At 43.5% G+C, this 22,403-nt stretch overlaps 1 protein-coding gene across 3 annotated transcripts in view; it reads left to right on the top strand.

Moving 5' to 3' along the window:
• TRRAP (transformation/transcription domain associated protein) overlaps nt 1-22,403 on the top strand; it is a 1,102,174-nt gene that overhangs the window by 1,023,683 nt on the left and 56,088 nt on the right. For all 3 annotated transcript variants that reach the window (XM_069209830.1, XM_069209829.1, XM_069209828.1), the window contains 5 exons: nt 5,679-5,880; nt 9,494-9,658; nt 12,231-12,321; nt 14,475-14,674; nt 17,663-17,924. In XM_069209830.1, coding sequence (XP_069065931.1) covers nt 5,679-5,880; nt 9,494-9,658; nt 12,231-12,321; nt 14,475-14,674; nt 17,663-17,924 — 920 coding nt within the window. The remainder of the gene's footprint in view (nt 1-5,678; nt 5,881-9,493; nt 9,659-12,230; nt 12,322-14,474; nt 14,675-17,662; nt 17,925-22,403) is intronic.

A 22,403-nucleotide genomic window follows, 5' to 3' on the forward strand; every position in this document is an offset into this window, starting at 1 on the left:
AGAAAGGATCCCTGGGGGCTCACAGCAATTACGCAGGTTCCTAGTGATGGGGCGGGAGAGAGCTTGACTGAGACCTGCCTGTAAGAAAGGTGCAGATCCACTGTTCTAAGAGCAGATTGACATCCTCTCATCCGGTGATGGTTAGAGATTAGCATGGCTGCAGATAGTGTTTAATGCCAGTGGCAGCTGGCATCTCAGAAGAGTGGTCGGGTGGGAAAATGGGTGGTGGGTAGTGGGATGCACTATCACACCGCAGGCCGCAAGCACAATAATAAAAAACAAACGTTCCTTAAACGCACGACACTTCCTCATCGCTGCACTCCAGTGTTGAGCGTGGGCCCCAGCCAGCTTCCTCAACCACTCTTGGCGCTGCTCTCATGCTGTTAACCATCATGAGAGAAGCGCCAGTATTGGAGAGAGTGACCTCTGTCGGTGCTCCCGAGGGCACTGTAGGGCCTGTGCTTGCTGTACCCCAGATGTCTTAAGACAGCTGGTTGTAGAGAGGTTTCAAAGTGCGCATGTCTGGCTGGCCGTCTTAAGACCGCCGGCCAAAGGGACATGTTACTTTGAAATTAAGTGCCCCAGCAGTCCACCCTCTCCTGCTGCCACTCAGCAGGCCCTGCTCCGTCCTGACACCTTTCAGGACTGGAGGATGAAAAATGATGTGGACATAAATAAACTTTATTACCTTTTTATTTTTTATCTCGTGGGCTTTTGGGAGCATTTTATTCGGTGGGGCAATACTCCTCCGCTCTAACGGAGGAGCCTCCCTTGTTGAATGCACAGAAAGATCCATAAGGACCAGAGCAGCAGATCCGCCAAGGCTACTCCTGAGGACATTGACAAATAAAGTAAAGAGCTGCTTTCAAATTATTCAGATCGCTGAAGACAGTCAGCACTTTTCCAGGACTTCAGATAAAAACGAGAAAAGGGAAGCATATCTTGCTGGTGCCAGACAGTGCTACCTGTTGTGCTGCGGTCTGTGTTGTATATCTTCTCAAGTCCATCGCGGACACTGAAAGAAATAATTTGTAGTCACTCTTATTAATGGTTAATTTCATACTGTCTGATGGACAGCGAAAACATGTCTCAGTGATACTGAATTGGTACCCTGGAGGATGTCTGTAGCATCGAGTTGTATGAGCAAGCGGCGAGTCTGGGCTTCTGAGAAACCTTGGCGTTTCATTCATACTATTCATGGACCACTTGTGTCTTGTGGAGAAGATGCTATATTCCTGCACTATTCTTACTATGATCTCTTTACTATCGTTTCTACCCTCAGGCACTTGAAGGTGTTAGGGCAAGTCACTTGTATCCGCCACATAAAGTGTCACTTACAGTTTCCATTCTTTCTTATGTATAAGTTAAACATTTAAAGTAATAATTTCCCTTTCTTCCCTTCTCCCAATAACATAGGTGACACTTGTCCTCCTTATTATAGAGTTACAGTGCGGGTACGACGTTTCCAGCCCTGCACAGGAACCTGTGACATTTCCTGGGGCCGGGCGGTTAGAGGTCACCTGTGGGCGTAGATGATAGAGACGCAGGGAGAGAGCGTCACCTGCGTCACTATGATCGATAGCTCAGGCTAGAGGGAGAGCGCGGGAAGACTAGTGACAAATCCTGCTGTACCAAATAGAAAGTAGTGATAAAGTGAGTCATTTATCAGCCTGCTTGACCCGTAATCTGCTCCAGTGTGGGGAAGTCTGCCTGTGGAGAAGCTCTGCCGATGCACTTTTGATACTAATTATACTTTTAATAATTCATTTGATAAGCAAGATTATTAATGCTTGCATTATCAATTGTTTTTACTGATCATTTCTTCTACGGGGCCTTCACGGATTGCAAAACAAAAATTACTTCAATAACAGGAGAGCGCGTAGATCCGTTCTAATACTTTACAGAGCATCATGCTCATACCTGCCCTGTTTCCTGCCAAACGTTTGAAAATAGTGTCGGGACTGTGCGATTTGCTTTCTTTTTAGTCACTGACTCGGCTGTGGGTCCTAATTCATCCTCGGTAAAGTAAGTCTCATCAGAAAGGACACACATCGAGCGTGTTTGGAGTCTGAAAGAGCCCTCTGAAGGCAGCATGGGGCTTACTACAGTTAGCGTGACTGCTCCACCTGTCAGAAGCCATGCTGTGCTTTCCATGGCACAGTGTCTTAGCACCTGAGTCGGGCTCGGGAGTCTCATGCTTTTAATGGGGCGGTTCCAGTGCTCCTCAGAGAGGATACACTCAAGGGGCTGGGGGCAGTATTAACTATTGCTATAACACGTTTAATGTGATTATAATTTCATTTGTACAGCCCTTAATATCCCTTATGAGATGTTGAAGAGCTTACGCCAGACAGCCCGGGACCCATGGTTAGCCCAGTGTTATTGGCCATTGTTGGTTGCTGTATTCGGCTTGTGCACACAAGCAAACCATTACATAGATTCACCCCAGGGTCTTTGTGACAGATTACATTATTAGGAATTTGGGGGAGATCGGTATTGGTGGGGGTGGGGGGAGCTGTGAGTATATCCAGATGTTGGTGTCCCCGCACTCACAAAGTCTGGGGAATTGGTCCTGGACTGCGTGAGGGCACCTTTGCTAGTGCACGGGTGCTCTCACACTTAGTAACTTTGCACCTAGCCTTCAGTAAATGAAGGTTAGACATATAGGTGGCTTATAAGTTACTTAAGTGCAGTGAAAATGGCTGTGAAATAGTGTGTGCACTATTTCATGCAGGCTGCAGTGGCAGTCCTGTGAAAAGGTTTGTCTGAGCTCCTTATGGGTGGCAAAAGAAATGCTGCAGCCCATAAGGATCTCCTGGAACCCCAATGCCCTGGATATCTAAGTACTATATACTAGGGACTTATAAGGGGGGTCCAGTGTGCCAGTTGGAATTGGTAAATGAAGTCACTTGCCCATAGTGACAAATTTAGAAGCAGAGAGAGCATAAGTGCTGAGGTTCTGGTTAGCAGAGCCTCGGTGACACAGTTAAGCACTACGGACAACACACACAATAGGCCACAAACTATGAGCACTGTGGTCCTGGCTAGCAGGATACCAGTGAGACAGGCAAAACACACTGACATATAGGGTTTTTGCTATGAGCACTGGGGTCCTGGATAGCAGGTTTCCAGTGACACAGTAAAAACATACTGACACACACTCACAAACAGGGCAAAAGTGGGGGTAACTATGCTAGAAAGAGGCTACTTTCTCACACAAGGACGCACCCCTCCTGTCATGGGAGTTTTTCTTACCACCTTACTCTACCTACCCTTCCTTGTGGTACAGTCCATCATGCTCCCTGCTTACTTTCCTCTGCCATACCCCTCTAACGAAGAGGAGATGCTACATCATCTTTCTTTACAGTCCTGGTACTTAAGTAATACCGACGTGTTCTAATATCAACATGTCTTGTAAAAGGGCAAACTTGTCTCTATTTTGCTTGTAGTAATTTATTAACAGCATATATAACATATATGGATGGAGCATTTTGTTCAGCAATGGCGAGTGATTGCCTTCTTTCTGTGCCTGTGAGGGAAGATTAAGCATGGATGCTCAAATACTGTCATGTGCTGCGTGGTGTGCAACAAACCCCATGGATGCCCAAATACCGTCATGTGCCGCATCGTGTGCACCAAACCCCATGGATGCCCAAATACCGTCATGTGCCGCATCGTGTGCAACAAACCCCATGGATGCCCAAATACCGTCATGTGCCGCATCGTGTGCAACAAACCCCATGGATGCCCAAATACCGTCATGTGCCGCATCGTGTGCAACAAACCCCATGGATGCCCAAATACCGTCATGTGCCGCATGGTGTGCAACAAACCCCATGGATGCCCAAATACTGTCATGTGCTGCATGGTGTGCAACAAACCCCATGGATGCCCAAATACTGTCATGTGCAACACAGTGGCAAAAACCCCACACATGCTTTGCATGATGCCCAAATATCAAGCTCTTATAGGTGTCCTCCACTTAGCAACTCCCACTTTTCCTGCTGCCTCTTCTCCCACTATAGGCATAGCAGAAATGGATTTGGCATAACAGCAATTAATAGAAAATGCCACTGAAGAAAATTGCTTTGCAGGTGGAGTGCAGTGTTTTCTGTCCGACAGAATCTATGGATGCACTGTGCCACAGGTTTCAGAAAATAAACTGCATGTTTATACAAAGAGAAAAACAACGTTGTGCAGGTGTTTTTTTTTTCGTTTGTGAACTGTTAGCTTTGTCAGTTCAGCTTCCAGTTTAGAAGGCTTATGGAAGAAAGATCACTAAAAGGTACGTGGGAAAGGAGCAGAGGCTGGCGGACAAAAAACAGTAATATGCAGAAGTAAAATGAGAGGAACGCAGTATTTGGGACAGTGAGCGAGAAATCACAAATGAATTGCTAGGAAGGAGGGTGTGGAGGCCGAACACTAATATAGGGATAAAGTAGTGGGTGAAGAAAGGGAGAAACAAGGAGGATAATTTCACAAAAATAGGTAAGGGAGGATATGGGTGTTTAATATATTATACATAATTCTGTGACCTTATAGAGGGACTCCACCCTCTGCCTTTTTCCTGTTTGCAATCACACATTACTTGGTGACTTGGAATACTCTTGCAATGTGTAGAAGGGGTTGTTTATCCCAAATATAACTATTATAGAAAGGGCCCATGTCTCCTGAAAGCTGGCATCCAACACCAGAATTATCTAATGAGGCAGCACATTGAACAAAGTCTCAAACTGTTGGCTGTGGCTAGTTTGATTAACTTTTGAAGGTTTTAATGGACAATCACAGATGAATTATTAAAGACAAAAATCTTTTTAAGAAGACATGACTGACGGAATAATTTTGACGCATGGTACATTATGAGAATATGAGATACACAAGAACATTTCTTCTCTTGTTAGAAGTGGACACAAACGTGCTGAATCTCGCTGTTAATTATAGTCTCAAACTGGACTACAATTTATAGCCCACCATTATGTGAATAGTTGACATGTCAACTGTTCATGTCTGAGTAGTAGTATGAATGCCTTGTTAAATACTTGTGAGTGGTCCTTGTTCTTTTTACTGTCATATCTGTTACCTTGAAAATGAAAGAATCCTATAGAGCAAGGCCCTTCTATGGGAAAATCTCCAGTGTCACCATATGTTATGTGTGTCGATTTTGATTCTTATCTTTCCTTTTCCCATGTGCTCTTCGCAGTGTCAAATTTTTCCAAAATACGAGCATTGTTTAATTTGGAATGCATTCTTTAAAAATGATTCGAGGATTAGAGGATTTGTCAACTCTTGTTGATTGTCCCGCTGTTGAAAATACTGATAAACTTTTGAAGATTTCAGAGTTTTCCACAGGCATTTGCTAGCCTTTCTTAGCCCTGTTCACCTGAGCCATGTGTTCTTATTCTCTAAAAATACCCCAAAAGTGGCTAGGACAGAAGCCATGGAATATATTTTGACTGAATGTAACTTATTCGTGGATAATTCATTTTTAAGAATTGTTCTGAAATTTTTCATTTTTCCTATCTATGACACATTTTTATGAAACTTTTAAAGGTCAGCTGTCTAAAATGCTATTAATCGGATGTTTTCTGTAGCTTCCCCAAGTTATTCCAATGTTGTTTTCTATTAGTGCACATTATGAATTAATGATATGCTATATCTTGCTAATGATGTGCCTGCAGGTCTGAAGATGCAAACAAAGCCTTTTCAGCAGCTGTCCAGATGCATGATGTTCTTGTGAAGGCATGGGCGATGTGGGGAGACTATCTGGAGAACATCTTTGTCAAGGAGCGACAGCTGCACCTTGGTGTCTCTGCCATTACATGCTATCTTCATGCTTGTCGTCACCAGAATGAGAGCAAATCAAGAAAATATTTAGCAAAGGTATGATCATCAAGCAATACCATGCTTTATATGTTCATGCTGATAAGATAAAAAGGAAGCCTGTACAAGAAGTCATTTATTTAAAATCTTATACAATGACTAGCAAGTTTTTGTAAGATTTGAGGCATTTCATTGAATATAAAGATTTTTCTATTTTTTACTTCCATGCATTGGTTGATAAATGGTAATCTCCCCTCTCTTGAGACTTAAATCTTGCCATGTGCTACACGGGGTTTCTGTCTTTACAGATGTTTGAGATTTGTTACCTACACTATCATCTAACTCTTGTTGACAACAATGCTTTGCCACAGTCTACACCATCTGCTTCATAGCATCCTATATGTTTTGAACAAAGGCCATATTTCAGGTTAAAGTTCGTTATCCTATTGAACCACTTGATTTGAGGTTATAGTTTTCGTATTTGTTGTTTCTGTTGATTTCACCAAGAATATCTGTCTTTTCACAAAGGATGGGTTGTAATCCTAAATCATTTTTTTCTAGTGGATGCCCCTTCTTGCAGATTCTGATCCGATCCGGATGCTTTCTTTGGTCTCTCAGGCAGATAGTAGTGAGCCAGGTGAACTCCCGTGTCCCCCACCACAGCATGAGCAGATATGCAGGAAACAACGTGGCCATCCAAAATGCTAGTGCCCTAGGCACTTTCCTGATTTTGAATTTAAACTACCCTTTTGAGCCGCCAACCGAGGAAGTGCTGTGTTTACTGCTATCATGCACAAGGCTCCGGAAGTCCTCAAATTGCCTTTGAGTGTAGAAGAACCCATATCAAATCGACTCACATGGAGGCTACAACCTACCTCTTCTGCTATTAAATCTTTGCTGCCCTTTACCAATGCCTTGATGGGCACCACTTTAGTTACTTGGAGCATCTGGCTTCTGACTGGGCTGTCAATCTCCAAGCCCTTCACTGTCACCATCCTGCTACTGGGAACCAACTTTCTTGACAGTTGACACATCTTGAGAGCCTTGTGGTGCAGGTATCCTCACCCTCCAAACAGAATCCTGAATATTTCTTTAAGTTTCTGTTTGATAAGTAGTCAAAACAATTGAAGCAACAGGGGAAAAAGGTATTCTCGTCAGGGTCCTTGCTCTTTGTAGACCAATGTGATTTACCTTTTGGCCCGTTACTGCCATGCCTTGCTGGAGAAGGCTCAATAGTAGTCATTAATCTTCCTGACTATTTGAGAGCAATTCTTGCAAGCTGTACCAGATGAAAAAGATACAACAAAGCCTGTTCCTTCCTCTCCTCTGGACACAATAAACTTAGTGGCATGGTCTTTAGCCATCCACTGTCGAGCTTGAATGCATTCCAGTGAATTTATGAGGACTTTCCAGGTGTCACCATTAAGCATGTCCTTTGATAGCGCCTGCCTCTTCTTGTCCTTTGTTGAGAAGGCCAACCCACCTCTGAAGAACTTTGCTTCAACAGTATTTTCTAGGATTGTTCCCAAGGCATGCCATTTCAGACAGGCCAGGTGCCTCACCCTGTAGAACAGCTCAAATCATTTTTTCAGCACAATAGACTGTATGGTGATTCCTGGGCTATAGATAACAGCACCAGTAGTGTTCCTATTCTGCTTCTCTGACACCTCCAATTAAGCTGATTTATTTGATCCATAAACGAGCACATGCAGCCTACGTGGGGGGGATTCAAATGATTGCAATCCATGCCTATGGACTGCTGAATCCTGCAAATTGTTTTCCTTGGTTTCCTTCCCTTCCAAGATTGCCCTCCTATTTCATCCCACTTCTCCAGTTTTCTCTGACGATAATGCACACACATTACAGCAAGAGGTCGTTTCACTATTGAATAAAAATTAATCGGAGTTTGTACTAACAGCTAAAGTAGGGGAGCAATGCTACTTCCCAAGAATTATGGTGGGTCTTCATCCCATTTTGGACCTCCTTTCTGTGCAAGGAAAAGTTCAAAATGCTGTCCCGAGCTCAGATGTTGATAGGTGAATGGATGATGTCCGTAGACTTGTAGGGCAAGTACTTTAACATCACAAATAAAGTACCTGTGCACTAATGTGGGCTGCACCCAAAATCAATTGGCAGTCCTGCTGTTTCGGCTGTCGTTTGTGCCTCAATTATTCACAGAGGGGCTGTTGTGATGGCACATCATTGGAGGTCTAAGGTCTCTGTATTCCAGTACCTCCTTGCCTTACAGCTGAAAATGTCTTTGCCCTAGCTGATATAGACCACCTTCTGTCTGGCATCTCCCTACTGTTCGACCCGGAGTTTTGCAGCATTAATCTTTTTGGGGCTCGTATGCTGTGCATTTATTCCACCATCTAGTGGCTTGGTCCGCAATAGATTAATTTCCTTTTCCTTTATTGTTTCTCTCCCTCCAAGGACATTGCCTACCATTTGGTGACCATGTCTGTCCCCTTAAAACATGAGATGTATATCCACAAAGTCCCTAGGCATGATCACCATCTTGAGATTCTTTTTTTCCACTGTTGAATTTAGAAACAGGGAATAATGCTACTGAGAGAATATTGAGAAGATGACAAAGAAAATTGGTGAAACATTGGCCCATATGGCTGGATCTAATATGAGATGGCATGGTGGACAAAAGAATAATGGGTTGGTATGCTACTCTGAGGGATTCCCAATCGTTACACTTACTGTAAACATTCCTCCCATCACCTTTTGTGTGTGTGAGAAGAAATACACTCCACACAAGACCGGTATCTTGGCAGACTCAACCATAGTTTCTAATACCTGGAAAAGATGTACAAGCCATTGTCTACAGCCCCCCCCCCCTCCCCCACCCAACACACACACAAGGGAAAAAGTAAAGCAATTAAGATGGTGTTAGAAAAAAATGAGTGATCTGCACCCACTCAATGGCGCTTAGCAAATTCCAAAGCACTGCTCAGCAGATATGGACATCAACATGGGGAGAGAATGACACAATTGATGCAATGCCTCATGAAGCCATACAAAAAGACCATTATATAGAATGGAAAATCAATAGTCAGTAAGTGGCTAAAGTTGGTTCTCAATGCAGCGGACACAGCCAGTAGACAGACGTGAACCGGCACATCACTCAAGAGACGTGCATGGCTCAAGGTCTCTGGCTTCAAACAAGAAGTTGACGCTTCAGTCAACAACATGGTCTTCACAGGAGACATCTGTGGACAAATTCTTACAGCAAATGTAAAAAATATCATGAAATGACCAAGATGATAGTAGTGCGGGAAGTTAAAAGCATTCTCAAGTATGGAATGACTTCCATGAAAGGACTGACTAACATTTTGGATTTCCATCCAACCCCGCAGCAAATCCCAACCCCTAAAATGAGTAGTGTCTAGCCAGCAGGTCATCATGGCAACCACAGCAATACCAGAGAGAGCCGTTATATACATACATACTCACACACACTTGTGTTATACTTATATTTTCGTTGTAAAGGTGTGTGCTTGGTTGAAAAAAATAAAGTGTGGTAAAAAAAATGCATGGTAAAGACATGCGTGGTAAAGGCATTTGCGTTATACTGGTTGTGTTGTAAAGGTAGTGCATGGTAATGACCGCGTTGTAATTGCTGTTTCCGTCGCAACACAAAAAAACTCCGGTACGTGTTTTGCAGGTCCTGTGGCTGCTGAGCTTCGATGATGACAAGAACACGTTAGCTGATGCGGTAGACAAGTACTGCATTGGCGTCCCACCTATCCAGTGGCTGGCTTGGATCCCACAGCTACTGACATGCCTAGTTGGATCAGAGGGCAAGCTCCTTCTTAACCTCATTAGCCAGGTATGCAGATGTATTGCTTCAGCAACCCTTTACTGCGTTTCTTCTGCAAAATGTTGAAGACAAACCGTTAAATTCATGTGTACGTCTTTTATTAACTGTGCATACAGTATGAATATTAATTGCCTGTTGCTATGATTTCTGCTCTGCTGTAAGCTTTAGGAATCTCTAATTCAAAATATTTATTGCTTATTTAATCCTGTCAAATTCCGGAAATCGAATCATTTAAAATATAGTTGGAGGATTTGTTATTAGTTTAGAATTTGTTTTGATTTTTGTTGTATTTAAAGCACAATTCCATGGTGAAGGAGACTGACAGATAGTTATTGACTAGAGCTGGGTTAATGTGTCCTTTGGTGTGAAGGCCTCCAACCTGTCCCCGTTTAAGAATCTGTTTGAAAGTTCTCCCCTGCTGGACAGTGAACTGCCTGCCTGTCAGTGTTTCCTTCAGCTTCTGTTTTCTTTGCTCCATCTGACTGGTAATCGAGCGTCTGCTAGGAGACGTGGCATTAAAGGCAAGGAAGATGGACTAGATCAGTTTCCCAGCACGTTTGTCGGCATAAGTCAAAGGCAGTAGCAAAACGAGGGCAGTGTAAAATGTCGGACGGAAACGGTTTTATTTCATGTATCTAGCCATAAGCTGACCCATTCTCTTTACACTCCATTGTCGTATCTTGTACAGCCCTTTATATTCAAAATGATAACGTTAGCTGTCACTTTGCATCGAATTCAACCGGATTGTTTATAAACATGCAACATTTGTATAAATGTATTAAAAATAATGTAAAACATAATTTCTAAATGCTGTTTTATCCTGTACTTTTTGCTGTCTCAGGCAATAGTGCCTGTTTTAAGACGAACGCTGCCAATTTTAGCCACTTGAATCGTTGAGTTAATTCTTACCCTTCTCCTCTCCCAACCCCTTCAAGAACTGTTAATAGAGTTGTGATCGCTTTTGAAATCCTCTGCATCTCCTGCTTGCCTTACCAGCGAAGCAGTAACCTGCAGGGTCCAGGGCTCCTCATCATTAAAAGCGACATTCCCCTGGTTGTGTAAACGGCACATTCGTGTTTGAGTGGCAGCCGTACGCATTGAACACTTAGAGGAACGAGCTGATCGCCAAATCATAAACTAGTTTCTTTCTCTGGAATTGTTAGAGGTATAATGTCTATCTTGCCTACTAGACATATATTCCATATTCCCCACCAGCAACGTTTTTACAGGTCAGGGTGAATTCTGAAGTAAGTTGATACTACAGTATGTAGTATGTTAGCACCCCTTCATATATCACCCCTGTTGCCTTTGACTTAGGATGGTAGTTGACACTGTTCTAGTGAGGTACCACCCTCCCTCCTCCGTTCCATTCTGTCCCATGCAGTAGTTTTAAGAGATGCTAGCTTCTCAGCCAAGTGAACTCCTCTTACTGGCTTGTTGCTGGCCAAGTTCCGGGAGGGTAGTCCTCTCTGAGGAGTTGCTTGTAGCAATGGTTCTTGCTGTCTTGATTCGCCTCAAGACAACTTGGCTTATTCTAAGTGATGTCCTATTAAGTGATTTTCGCTTCTAAATGGTCCTTGAATTTGTGTTGTTGTAGTGGATGGTGAATTGCTGATGTTCTAATTGGCAGCTCATTGCAATGTCTAACTAACCAGAGGTGTACCTTGCTGCCATGGTGATGTCCCACTTACAGCACATTACCCCCCACACTCAGTACGTCCTCGATGGCATGGTATGCTGTATAAATATTTCACAAACCCAGTCATGGAAAACATAGACTTAAATTGTGGGTGAGCAGTTTTGGAATTAAATAAATGCCTATGACATCTCTTTAGCAATTCAGGTCATTTTAAAACAATAACATGAATAAGTGATGGGATTTTTTTTTCCTGCGCCTTTCTGAGTCCACTGAACGGGGAGAGAGTTCTTTACCTCCGGATTAATGGACTATGAAATGTGTTGATCTACAGCCAGAAGCTACATGTTTCAGTCTGATTAGCTTTTTTCTTTGGAGCCAGCAAGCTTCCTCTTGCTAACAGCGATATCTCTTTACCGTAAGTGGCTATTTTTCACTCTCGCCGCTGCAATTCTGCGGGATTGGATTACTCTCTAATGGGCACAGACAGCCAGCGACGATGGCTTCAGAGGGAATTGTGGCCAATTTTAAGACAAACTGCGCGCCTTGTGCCTGGTTGTCTCCGCTCCCAGCGTGAACAGGATCCGTGTGTTGCTGCTCATGGTAATCTCGCGTTGCGCTGCCTCCTGAGTTTTGTGGAAGACGATAGGGAGGATGCGCCTTAATTGGACCCGCATCCAGTGTATATAAACAGACCGATTCTGCCCTTTAGCGCTGATACTGCAATGAGAACTGCAATTTGCAACACATTGTCGTCTAATTGAAAAGCCAATAATAAAATTAGTGTTTAAGATGTTACACATTGGAGTTATTAAAGGGATGTTTAAGTAGTGTTGATTTGTTAATAGCAACATGGAATGAATCCACTGGTGTAAATGTACTCTTTGTAGGGCAGGCAGAACTGTTCATAATAACACTGTTGCTTGGGGTTTCCCTTCTACCTAGGTCGGCAGAGTCTACCCACAGGCGGTTTATTTCCCAATCAGGACGCTTTACTTGACTCTGAAGATAGAGCAGCGGGAGCGCTACAAGAGTGGTAAGGGCCTTTTTGATGTGGTTAAGTCACTTTGTACTTTTCAAATGTACCATCTTTTGTTTGCTTCTGGATAAAACGTAAATAATTGGTAGATCCATTGCAAACATGAATAAACACACTCGCAAATGGGCAAGTGCATGCTGACAGTAGGAAAAAAACAAGCTGAAGTGACTTTTAGAAGGCCCATGGTGGCTCCAGATTATTTTTTGTATGACCTTCAGCCCGCTCATGTTCGCTTTAGCAGAGCCCCATTCACCATTTCCATGGCCTTGTACCGCATTCTCTCTTTAGGTGTCCTCTTGGGCAGATTTGACATTCTGTTGATTTGTGTCTGTGTGTGGCTAGTAGACAGTTTTGAAATAGTTTGTGAGTTAGGGTGAAAGTAAAAATGGTTCGGTTGATACAAATCTTAGTTCTGCTTGGTTTGTGGGTGAATGTTCACTGAAGACGTTTCCATTTTAACTTGAGTATAAATGTGGGACTTTAGATTTTCTATTAATTGGCCTGGGTGTAATATTGGGTATAGAGTGTATTTTATTGCCTGATGAGAATCCAAATATGATTAATGTAAATATGACTGTTGCTTGTGATTAGAGCTGTCTTTGTGGTATCTATTACAGTGTCATTTTGGGGTTTGCATGCTGAGAATATTGAAAGAACTAGTTATTTTCCCAAACTGTAGGCGCTTTGTGATGTTAAGTAGCCTTTCATGGCTGTCCTGTATGAGAAAAGCACCACAGAGGCATTTACAGTTCTTTTAGTACCAGATTTTTATATTCCACTGCGTTCATGTGGCCAGGCCCAAGACTACCGAGTGCAACCAAAGCAAACCTAAAGACACTGGTCGCTCTGTGCTAACCACCATGCCCAAATGCGTGGAAACCCTACATGCTGGACGGGGTGGCCGAATACCACCACCCATTAGCAGAGCTTATGTTGCTCCTGCTGAAAAGCTGTGGTTGGGTTGCTTTGTCCAGCTGCGAGGTGTTCTTGGTTATGGTGATGTAGATGGCTAGGTACTTTATTAGCCGTCTGGCTCTCAGCTAAGGCACCATGTGCGCTTGTAGCATGTAGGTGTCCACTTTGTGTGTGTGGGCAAAACCTGAAGGAAAAACGTGACTACAGAAAAGAATGGCCACATTCAACCATCATAAGAAAAAGGCAATGCAACTCTGAACGATTCCTGACATGAAAACACGGCAGGTGTTTACAGAGACAGAGTATTGACTTTGGAACCCATAACGAAAGTGGGATGAAGGTACAATCGTAGAAACCATTTTAGGCGCCACCGTATGTCGGCTGTTCAAGGGCATCAGACTCGCTCATCAGCTGTTGATAGTTTTTACAGGATCACAAGGTGAACAGACTGTTTCAGAAACAGGCATTTGTAGGTGGATTTCAGCGCAGTCCAATAGTGGAACCAGTGGTCCTTTCCCTGGAAATCTAAGGGTACCCGCCACAAAAGAGCCGTGCAAAGCAGCATTGTGCGGTGGCGCCTTCTACATCATTCTACAGGGTAATGTTTGCATGGCGATGGTCATGCAGAGATTTATGTGGACAGTTGCCTTGAGAATCTGTCAGTTTAATTTAATCACATCTCAAATCTTGTGAATCTATGAAAGGGAGGGACATCATGCATAGAAAGAAGTGATTGGCTTACTGTTCCTATTACCAGGATTTGATTGTAGATGGCGATGTGGTGTTTGGTCAAGCTTTTTCATGGACGGTTGCTGGTCCGGGCGCAATGTCTCTCAGGAAAGTGCAGGAATCTAGGAAAACCTGGAAGTTGAGAATCAGCAACACTTCACCTCGAAGAGATGGGTCTGTGTAATACTCTGAGATGTATTTTAAACTACCATCATCAGCATCTCTTTAGGGTTTCATCCAGAGGAATGAGGCTTCAGACACAGGAGCAGTTGTAGTGTACTTTGGTGTGTATTTTAAGTGCGATTTGTCCACGTCACGCAATATATGACTTCTGGGTTGTGCAGTGAAGAGGGGTGAGTGGACAGGTGGACTGTGGCGGTGGTAATACTGCGCAACCCTGCTTTGTAAGCCCCATTTCCACAGAGAAGGACCTAGTAAGCATGGAATGATTGTCTGCACTGTCTCGCCTGCTTCCGTCATGCGGTTTATTTTCCGTTTCCTCCTAGACTCTGGCCAGCAGCAGCCGAGCTCCATGGGCAGCCAGTCGCATTCTGCCTCCGACCCTGGGCCCATACGAGCCACCGCGCCCATGTGGCGCTGCAGCCGCATCATGCACATGCAGCGAGAGCTCCACCCCACCCTGCTGTCGTCCCTCGAGGGCATCGTCGACCAGATGGTCTGGTTTCGAGAGAACTGGCATGAGGAGGTAGGTGCATTTACACGGGGCGGGTGGGCCTCTTTGGAATGGCAAAACCGAATTATCCTGAAAAAACACGAAATGGAAAACTACTTATAACCTGTAAATAAAAATTATTGTATTGATGAGTGCACCCTCCGAGCCAAAGAATGTGATATTGGGGCCGCGTTAACTTTGTGCTCGTTTAAACCCAGTGTTTGTAAATTGTTAGAAGTCACGAACCACTTTAAAGAACTAATTTAAGTTTCTGTGAGGTGACATGTTGGTGCTTAGTAAAACCCAAGCACTCCGGACATACTCAGTCACGTATCTTCATTGCTGGATGGTGCACAGGTGCACACAATAACAAGGAAAAGGGAGGGGTTGAGGTTCAAGTGCAGTGGAGGGAAATTTCATAGGAACAGATAAAGATTCTTCCCAGCCCAGCTGCCATTTAGGGACAAGGCTCCAGTGTACAAATAAATGTGGATTGTCATTTTGATAGGGACAAAGTCAGTCTGAGGGGGTAATCACTTCATTGTGCATACTTTCATATTGCACGCCATTTAATCTGAACACAGTTTTATGTCCACATACACCAAGGGCATGCAACAAGGCACATTGCACCGCATGCAGTGTGAATAACGGAGAGTAGAGACTGCAGTTATGGGAGTGAAAGTAGGGTGCCTCCATGCCCAGGGTTATCGATAGAACTGCCTGCTCCGCTGGTGCGCTGTCATGGTCATCGTGCATGCGATTTTGTAATTACTGGTATGTGCACCTTCAATTTTACACATACTGTTGAACTCGTTATTTTACCACCTAATCATTGAGTTGTACGCTTGGTTTTGTTTGTGAGCAGCGCAGATGTGCCTATTATATTTTCAAGTTAGTCTACAGCTTGGGAAGCAGTGCCAAATTAAGAACAGGGCAAAATGTGTTTTGATGGGAAATGTGTGATCTCTGGCATTAACTTTTCAGCTTCATTATTCCTGCCTGCTATTGCCTCATCCAGTGTCATGCAAGAGGTCAGGGAGCACAAGGCACATTCTCATTGCACTAGATTGGGCTAAAAGGCCTTAGCACCCAACCCTCTCCTTCTGAGTTTAAAGCTCCTAGTTGCGTGTTTCTCTCTGTCGATCTCCTTGATCAGCATGGTGGGCATCACTTTCATCACTTTCACTCCACATTGAGGCTTGTAGTGGGCAGGAACCTCATTGTCCCGGATAGGATAAGTAGAACCAAAGTGCTGAGAACCCTGGAGCTCTCCTTTTTGCTAGTTTGGTTGCAGTATGCTCTGATATCCTTTTACCCAACAGGAAGACAAGTGCTTTACACCCGTATTAATACCCTGTATTTCCACATTTAGGAGTTCCAAACTCCACATATGAATCCATACACATTCTCTAAAGAAGTGCTGAAGTGGATTATGCCACTTGGTACGCATTCAAATCCCTGCATTTCTATTAATGGATGTTATTTTTTTAGTGTCCGACCAGGGGGCAGGTTTGTTTTCCACAGGGTTCCTCAGGTTTTGAACGTTGGTAGGTTTCTACAGGTTGGAATTTGTTGGTATACATATCGAAAGGAGGACCTTTCCTCGGGAACAGGAAAGGCCTCCAGAACACTTTACCATTTAACATTTCTGATCCTGACAGTCAGGACCTTTGGGTCCTCCTTCTTCATAGGGCAACTTTTTCAAAGTTGCACACGCATGTTTTATGACACTCCCGGGGTTAGAATCTGTTTATTGTGGCCTGAAATGTGTTCCCCTAGGTGGTGGAATTGAGTCACTTTGTGATGTGTAGCCAAAGGTTCCTCAAGGGCAGGAATCCACTATTCCTCAAGGGCAGGAGCCCCCTACTCTTTGTCCATAAGCTTAGACCGGCCAGTTTGAGAACCAGAATCATCCCTCTGAAGAACAATGTTGACATCAGGCAACTTTAAATCCTGAATAGCGAACATTCCCTCATCTTCCCACATGCAGAACACATTTAAGATCAAAGCTGCCCAGCTTCTAATTTCTGAACTGTGAACGGACCTAATTGCAGCTCACCATCATATTATCAAACATGTTCTTTGTTTTCCAATTTGAGACTATTGTGAAGCTAGTTACAGACACAGCAGTGCCTCGAGCTCACACAACCATTATTTTCAAAACTGTACAATGGAGGCCTCTCATGGTCCTCTTGTCCCAAAAGATCCATACCTACTCGAGCCAAGACCCCCCCACCCATTAACTCAGAAGGCACATTATCACTGTCTTGGTGGCTCTTAAACCAAAGTGCTATAGAAAACAGTGGTGCGCGCTGAGTGGTAAAAGTCTAGCAGTAAGGGAGAACCGGGGAGACTCCAAGGACCAGTGTCACTCACTGGAAAAGACATCCTCTTCAGAAGCATTAACTTTGATCCCTCGTAACTGGTACTTTATTCAAATACCAAAGATGCAAGGAGGTCTGAGCTTAAGCCGTGTATCACTGTTTTTTGTTTTTCACCAAAATGCTTTTTTCCGGTGCTACAGACCTCCTTGTCCGCCAAAGTTTGGGTTTAAGCACTTGAATGACTACAAGAAAGTGAGGTTGGTGAGGGACCTTGGCATGCACATCTTTGATTTCCTTGCTAGTCAGTAAGTTACTTTGAATCTTTCCTCCTCCAAAAGGAAAACGATCGAAGCACTGCCCTTTCATGTTTAGCAGCACATCTCCTACTTCAGTGTTCTTTTTATTGCATAAAATCATGCCCGTGTTGACTTAGTGCTAGGGTTTTACACCACACAAGGACAGGAAAGATGGTCCCACAGGTGAAACCTTTCCCATTGCATTGAACCCAATGGTGTGCCAGTAAGTAGTCCGTTGTGGCAACTTATTGATAATGAAAAAATAATAATTTCGAATATATATAGCATGTTTTTGAGATATATAATTTTCTGTCTGTGGTTGTATTAATCAAACCTTTGTACCTATTCTGACGAAAGTGATAGTGATTTGCAGTTATAAATCATTTATTTCTTTGTGTTAGGTCCTCCGACAACTGCAGCAGGGGCTAGCAAAATGCTACTCCGTGGCATTTGAAAAAAGTGGAACCGTTTCTGATGCGAAAATCACTCCTCACACCTTGAACTTTGTGAAAAAGTTGGTTAGCACTTTTGGAGTGGGCCTGGAGAATGTGTCTAACGTGTCGACTATGTTCTCAAGTGCTGCTTCAGAGTCTCTGGCAAGAAGAGCACAAGCTACAGCCCAGGATCCAGTCTTTCAGAAGCTGAAAGGCCAATTCACAACAGGTGAGCTGATTTTTGCAACAATTTCTTGTTTGCAATATCTTCATTGTATTTTTCACAAATGTTTGTAATCTATCAGGTAATGAAAGCACTCACAATATCTTTAACCTTGTCCTCCCAGCACTTAGTTATGGTTTCATCAGTGCCTCCTTCTCTAGGCGGCACAATAATTGGAATAAAATTGGCCCCTCTCATTGAAAATTACCATTTAAATAACTGTGTGACCTTAAATGACTGCTAATATAGGTTATTGTATTTCATTTACTGCTTCCGTTTAACTTAATGTTTTTTTATATGCTGGATATATATAGGTGTTCGATGGCATGTGTAGCTGCAGATACACATGCTGTGCATAGGTCCTGCCATCTAGTGGTTGGCTCGGAGTGTTACAAGTTGCTTTTTGTTCGAAGAAGTGCTTTTAATGTAATGTTTTTTTATATGCTGGATACATTGATATATATATATCTCAGTTACAATTATCAGTAAATTCAGCAGTTATAGTTATACTTATGTTAAGAAACTCTAACTTGTGGCTTAAAGTTATTTAACTGCACAAGTTACAGTTTTTTCAGATAAGTATACCTGCTGAATTTTTATGGTTTTGTATGGGTAAAACATCAACCTAACTATAACGTCCCTGTACCCTTTGTTTTTTCAATGAATTGCTAGGTTTGTCTTTTTTTTAAATGTAAAGTGATATCTTATTACCGCACATTAATACAACCACCCTATCATACACCCTTATACTTTATTTTACAAACTTTTTCAGGACTGAGCCCCAGAGTCCTGTAATGGAAGCTGCAACATTTTGTACTGATTTGTGAACATCCAGTCAGATCACTCGGCCCTGTCCCACTGTACTGAAATGGTCAATGGGAGAAAAAGCTCCATCATCCTATCAGAAGGCCGTGTTTTTTTAATTTTTGTTACTGCGGGACCAACCATCCAGATAGACCTAACTTTTTAACCCCTTAAAGCCCAATCACAGCATCTCTTTAATCACAATTTTTCTAAACCAATGGTATGGATTTGCACCAAGTTGTAAAAAGCATGCTTTTGGAGCAAAGTTCCAACTTGCTCTGTGTAATTCAAAATTCTTGTCTTCAAACCTGTAACCTGAGAACCTGGTGCTTCAGGCATTATCCTCAAAACTGAACCCAAGTATCTTCCCTCCTGCCCCACCTGTCAGGGAGTTTAAACTGGTAGATGCCATCGTCCGGAAGAGTTTTACTTCAGACGGTCTCACTCTTTATATGGCAAATGCCACATGCATAATAGACATGTCCAATCCTTATGGAAACATGCAAAATTGGCAGTTGCAAGCCCATTGAAACACTTTGAGTACACTGTTTCTAGAACAGCAGGAGCAGGCAGTTTTTACAGTTAATGGTTACTTGGCTACTCTGTTGGCTTTCATGTGTCTCCCTGATCCACCATCACTATTTAACTCACCACTGGTGGCGTGTTTTCTAAAATGTTTGCTTTTCTTGTTTCCTTTCATTCACTTTAGTGTTCTTCAGTGGGATTTGATTCTTGTATTGACTTTCTTGATGGCATCTCCATTGTAGCCAGTTTCATTATTGTCCCATTTGATTTCTTACACTAAACATAGTTTTGTTGATGGCAATAACTGCAGTTCTTATTGATAATTAAAGGATTTCTCAAGTCGTCCACCTTTCCTATATTTTTTTTGACTGATACAAGCTGGTCTGCCGTGCCTGTCCAGCCTTCTTTTCCTTGGTGGTTTTAGCATTCTACATGGCCTGTTTTCACTTTGCCTTCCTTCAAATTCTCCCCCCAATAAGGAGGAGCGGATTCATAAACTTGGAGCCAGACTTCCTGCCCCCTACAATATCAACCATAAGTGCATGTACACATTGAATGACTGTGTTTTTTTGGCTTTGCCGCAGCCAAGAAAGGCACGTTTGTGACCAAGCACACCATTTTACTTGAATCATCCTCTTCATCAAAATGTACTATGCCAAGAAAGACTTTTTGGAGGCAATTCATGCACACTCGACTAGGGCAGTAGCTGTTTTTATAAAGCTTTTCAGAGGCTTCTTGGATGCCAACATCTGCCAGGTGTCTTTTTGGCCATCTTTCCGTTCTTATGCCAAGCACTACTGCCTCATGTCTCTGCCATGCAGTAACCAGGCACTTTGCCTAACCTGTCTTGGTTCCTTAGTTAAGTTGCACTACACTATACCACCTCTCAGTAAGGTATTACTCTGTTACTCATTCATACGATGAGGAATCTGCAAGTAGATGTATCCTTCAGAAGAAAAGTATACTTACCTTCAATAACTATATTTTTGGTGGATACATAATGTTCCTTCAAATCCTTCATGGCCCTTCCTATGAGTTAGTACTTTGATTAATAAGATCCCATGGTATACAAGAATTTCTAATGGAGACTTCAAGTCTCACATTTTAAATATTCCTCAGGCTTCAGGTTGGATATGGACAATTTTTAGTAATACCTCTGCGTGCCAATAGGTTGTGCTGCATCGCTCCATACTGATGCCATTTTGCTCCTGAAATGACATACTGTGCCTATATGAGCACCAGGCAATCACGCTGTCACACCTCCGCACTGATTCAGATTCTGCCTGTAGAGTTGCAATCCCTGGAATTTTGATACCGGGCCTAAACCAATTGACGCTAGACAAGGTGATACCTATAGTACTCTCTGACTCAGTCTGCTCTGACCTTGAAGCCGCATCCACCCGCTGCCCAGGGTTCACTCCCCCACTTAATTTGTTATCTCCATAAGGGAGAACACTCTTGTAGTATTCTCTTTTCTGCACAGACTAATGATGATAGGATAATGATTATGAAGTGAATTATGGGTTTTCCCAGTCTTATAATGAGGACTGTTGGTATGATGACCTGAACGAGGCCAGCAGTCTCGATACCTCCTATGAATTGGATCTTCTTTCACCCCATGGCCCAGCCACTGCAGAATCATCCTCCTACACCATGTTACCGCTTAGGGTAGCTAAAGTCTTTGGCCTGTAGCTTTCCATCTTGGCAGTTAAAACTAATGTGCTAACGGAAGTTGTCCAGCCGTGGCAAACATCTTCTGACCCCCTTCTGCCATGTAATAAGGCACAAACAGATATGTTGTTGAGTGCCTAGGTCAAACCTTGCTCCAGCCTTCTAGTCAGTAGGCAAATAGCGAGACGTAATTGCCTTGCCATGGGCAACCCTGTGTTCCTGTCTCATCACCTTTCACTTGAAAGTTTAGTTGTGCAAGCATCCACAAGCTGGTCTAACCAGACCACTTTTCCAACTACTTCCCAGACAGGGAATCTAAACTAGTGAAAATGTTTGTAATCGACTCTTGATACAAGGATAATTTTTGAAGAGCATATAACTGTATTCCTGCTACTTTCTGGTGTCAGAGGCTTCTTCCTATTTTAGACCTGTGCCCTTCAAACACCTTCCTCCGGAAGGAAAAATTTAAAATCCTTGCACTGCCTCAGGTCTTCTCTCCCTTGACCCTGGAGCCTGGATGTATGTTGGACCTGCAGGACTACTACTTCCATATGCCCATCAGCACTACCTGCGGTTTGTGGAGAAACAGGAACATTTTTAGTTTGCTGTGCTTCCCTTTGGTCTCTGCAGGACCCTTCAGGTGTTCACAAAAGTGATTGTGTTGGAGACAGCACAATTTCAGAGGTCAATTGTCCATTCTTCCCCCATCTCTACGACTGGCAATTAAGCACCTCCAGACTACAGAGAACCTTCAGTCATCTTTGCAGGTTCATTAGCAAGGTGCCAAAGTCACACCTGATTCCTTCTCAGACACTCCCCTTCATCGGAGCCATTCTGGGCAAGGTTTAGTTTTGTGCTTTTTTCCGGAAAAGAGGTTCCAGGACAGTCGGGCTGTAATCCTGATCTTTTAACCTCTAACATCAGTGAGGTCGGCTCTGCGGCTGCTGGACTGATGGTCTCCTGCGTCCTGCTGGTTGAACTTGCCAGTTGGATGCGAGCTGTGCATTGGGACCTGCAGTCTCAGTGGGCCAACTTCAAGGGGACCTCTGTTCACATCCAGATTTCAAAAGTGTCTGCAAAAGACCTGTAGTGGTTGTTACTGGACCCCTCTCGCTTCCACAGTGGAAGCCCAGCTCCATATCAACCGTCAGAAACTGAGGGCCATCTACTTGATGTTTAAAGCCTTGCTTCCACCCATCAAAGAGAGGCTGGTACAGATGGTCACAGACAACAGCACCACCATGTGTTGCTGCAGCAAACACTTTGGGGTTGGGTCATGTGCCCTATGCCAGCAGAACTTTGCCTCTGGAAGTGGCTGGACCATAAAGGAATTTTCCTGGTGATGAATCACCTAGCAGGATCATTGAATGCCTGGGTCGACTAACTCCGCCATCAGCGCCTAGCTAATCATGAGTGGCAGTTACTCCTGGAGGTGGCACAGGGTCTCCTGAACGAATGAGAAAAGCCCTGGCTCGATCTGTTTGC

This window comes from Pleurodeles waltl, chromosome 10 (assembly GCF_031143425.1).
Source record: "Pleurodeles waltl isolate 20211129_DDA chromosome 10, aPleWal1.hap1.20221129, whole genome shotgun sequence".
Classification (NCBI taxonomy): domain Eukaryota; kingdom Metazoa; phylum Chordata; class Amphibia; order Caudata; family Salamandridae; genus Pleurodeles; species Pleurodeles waltl.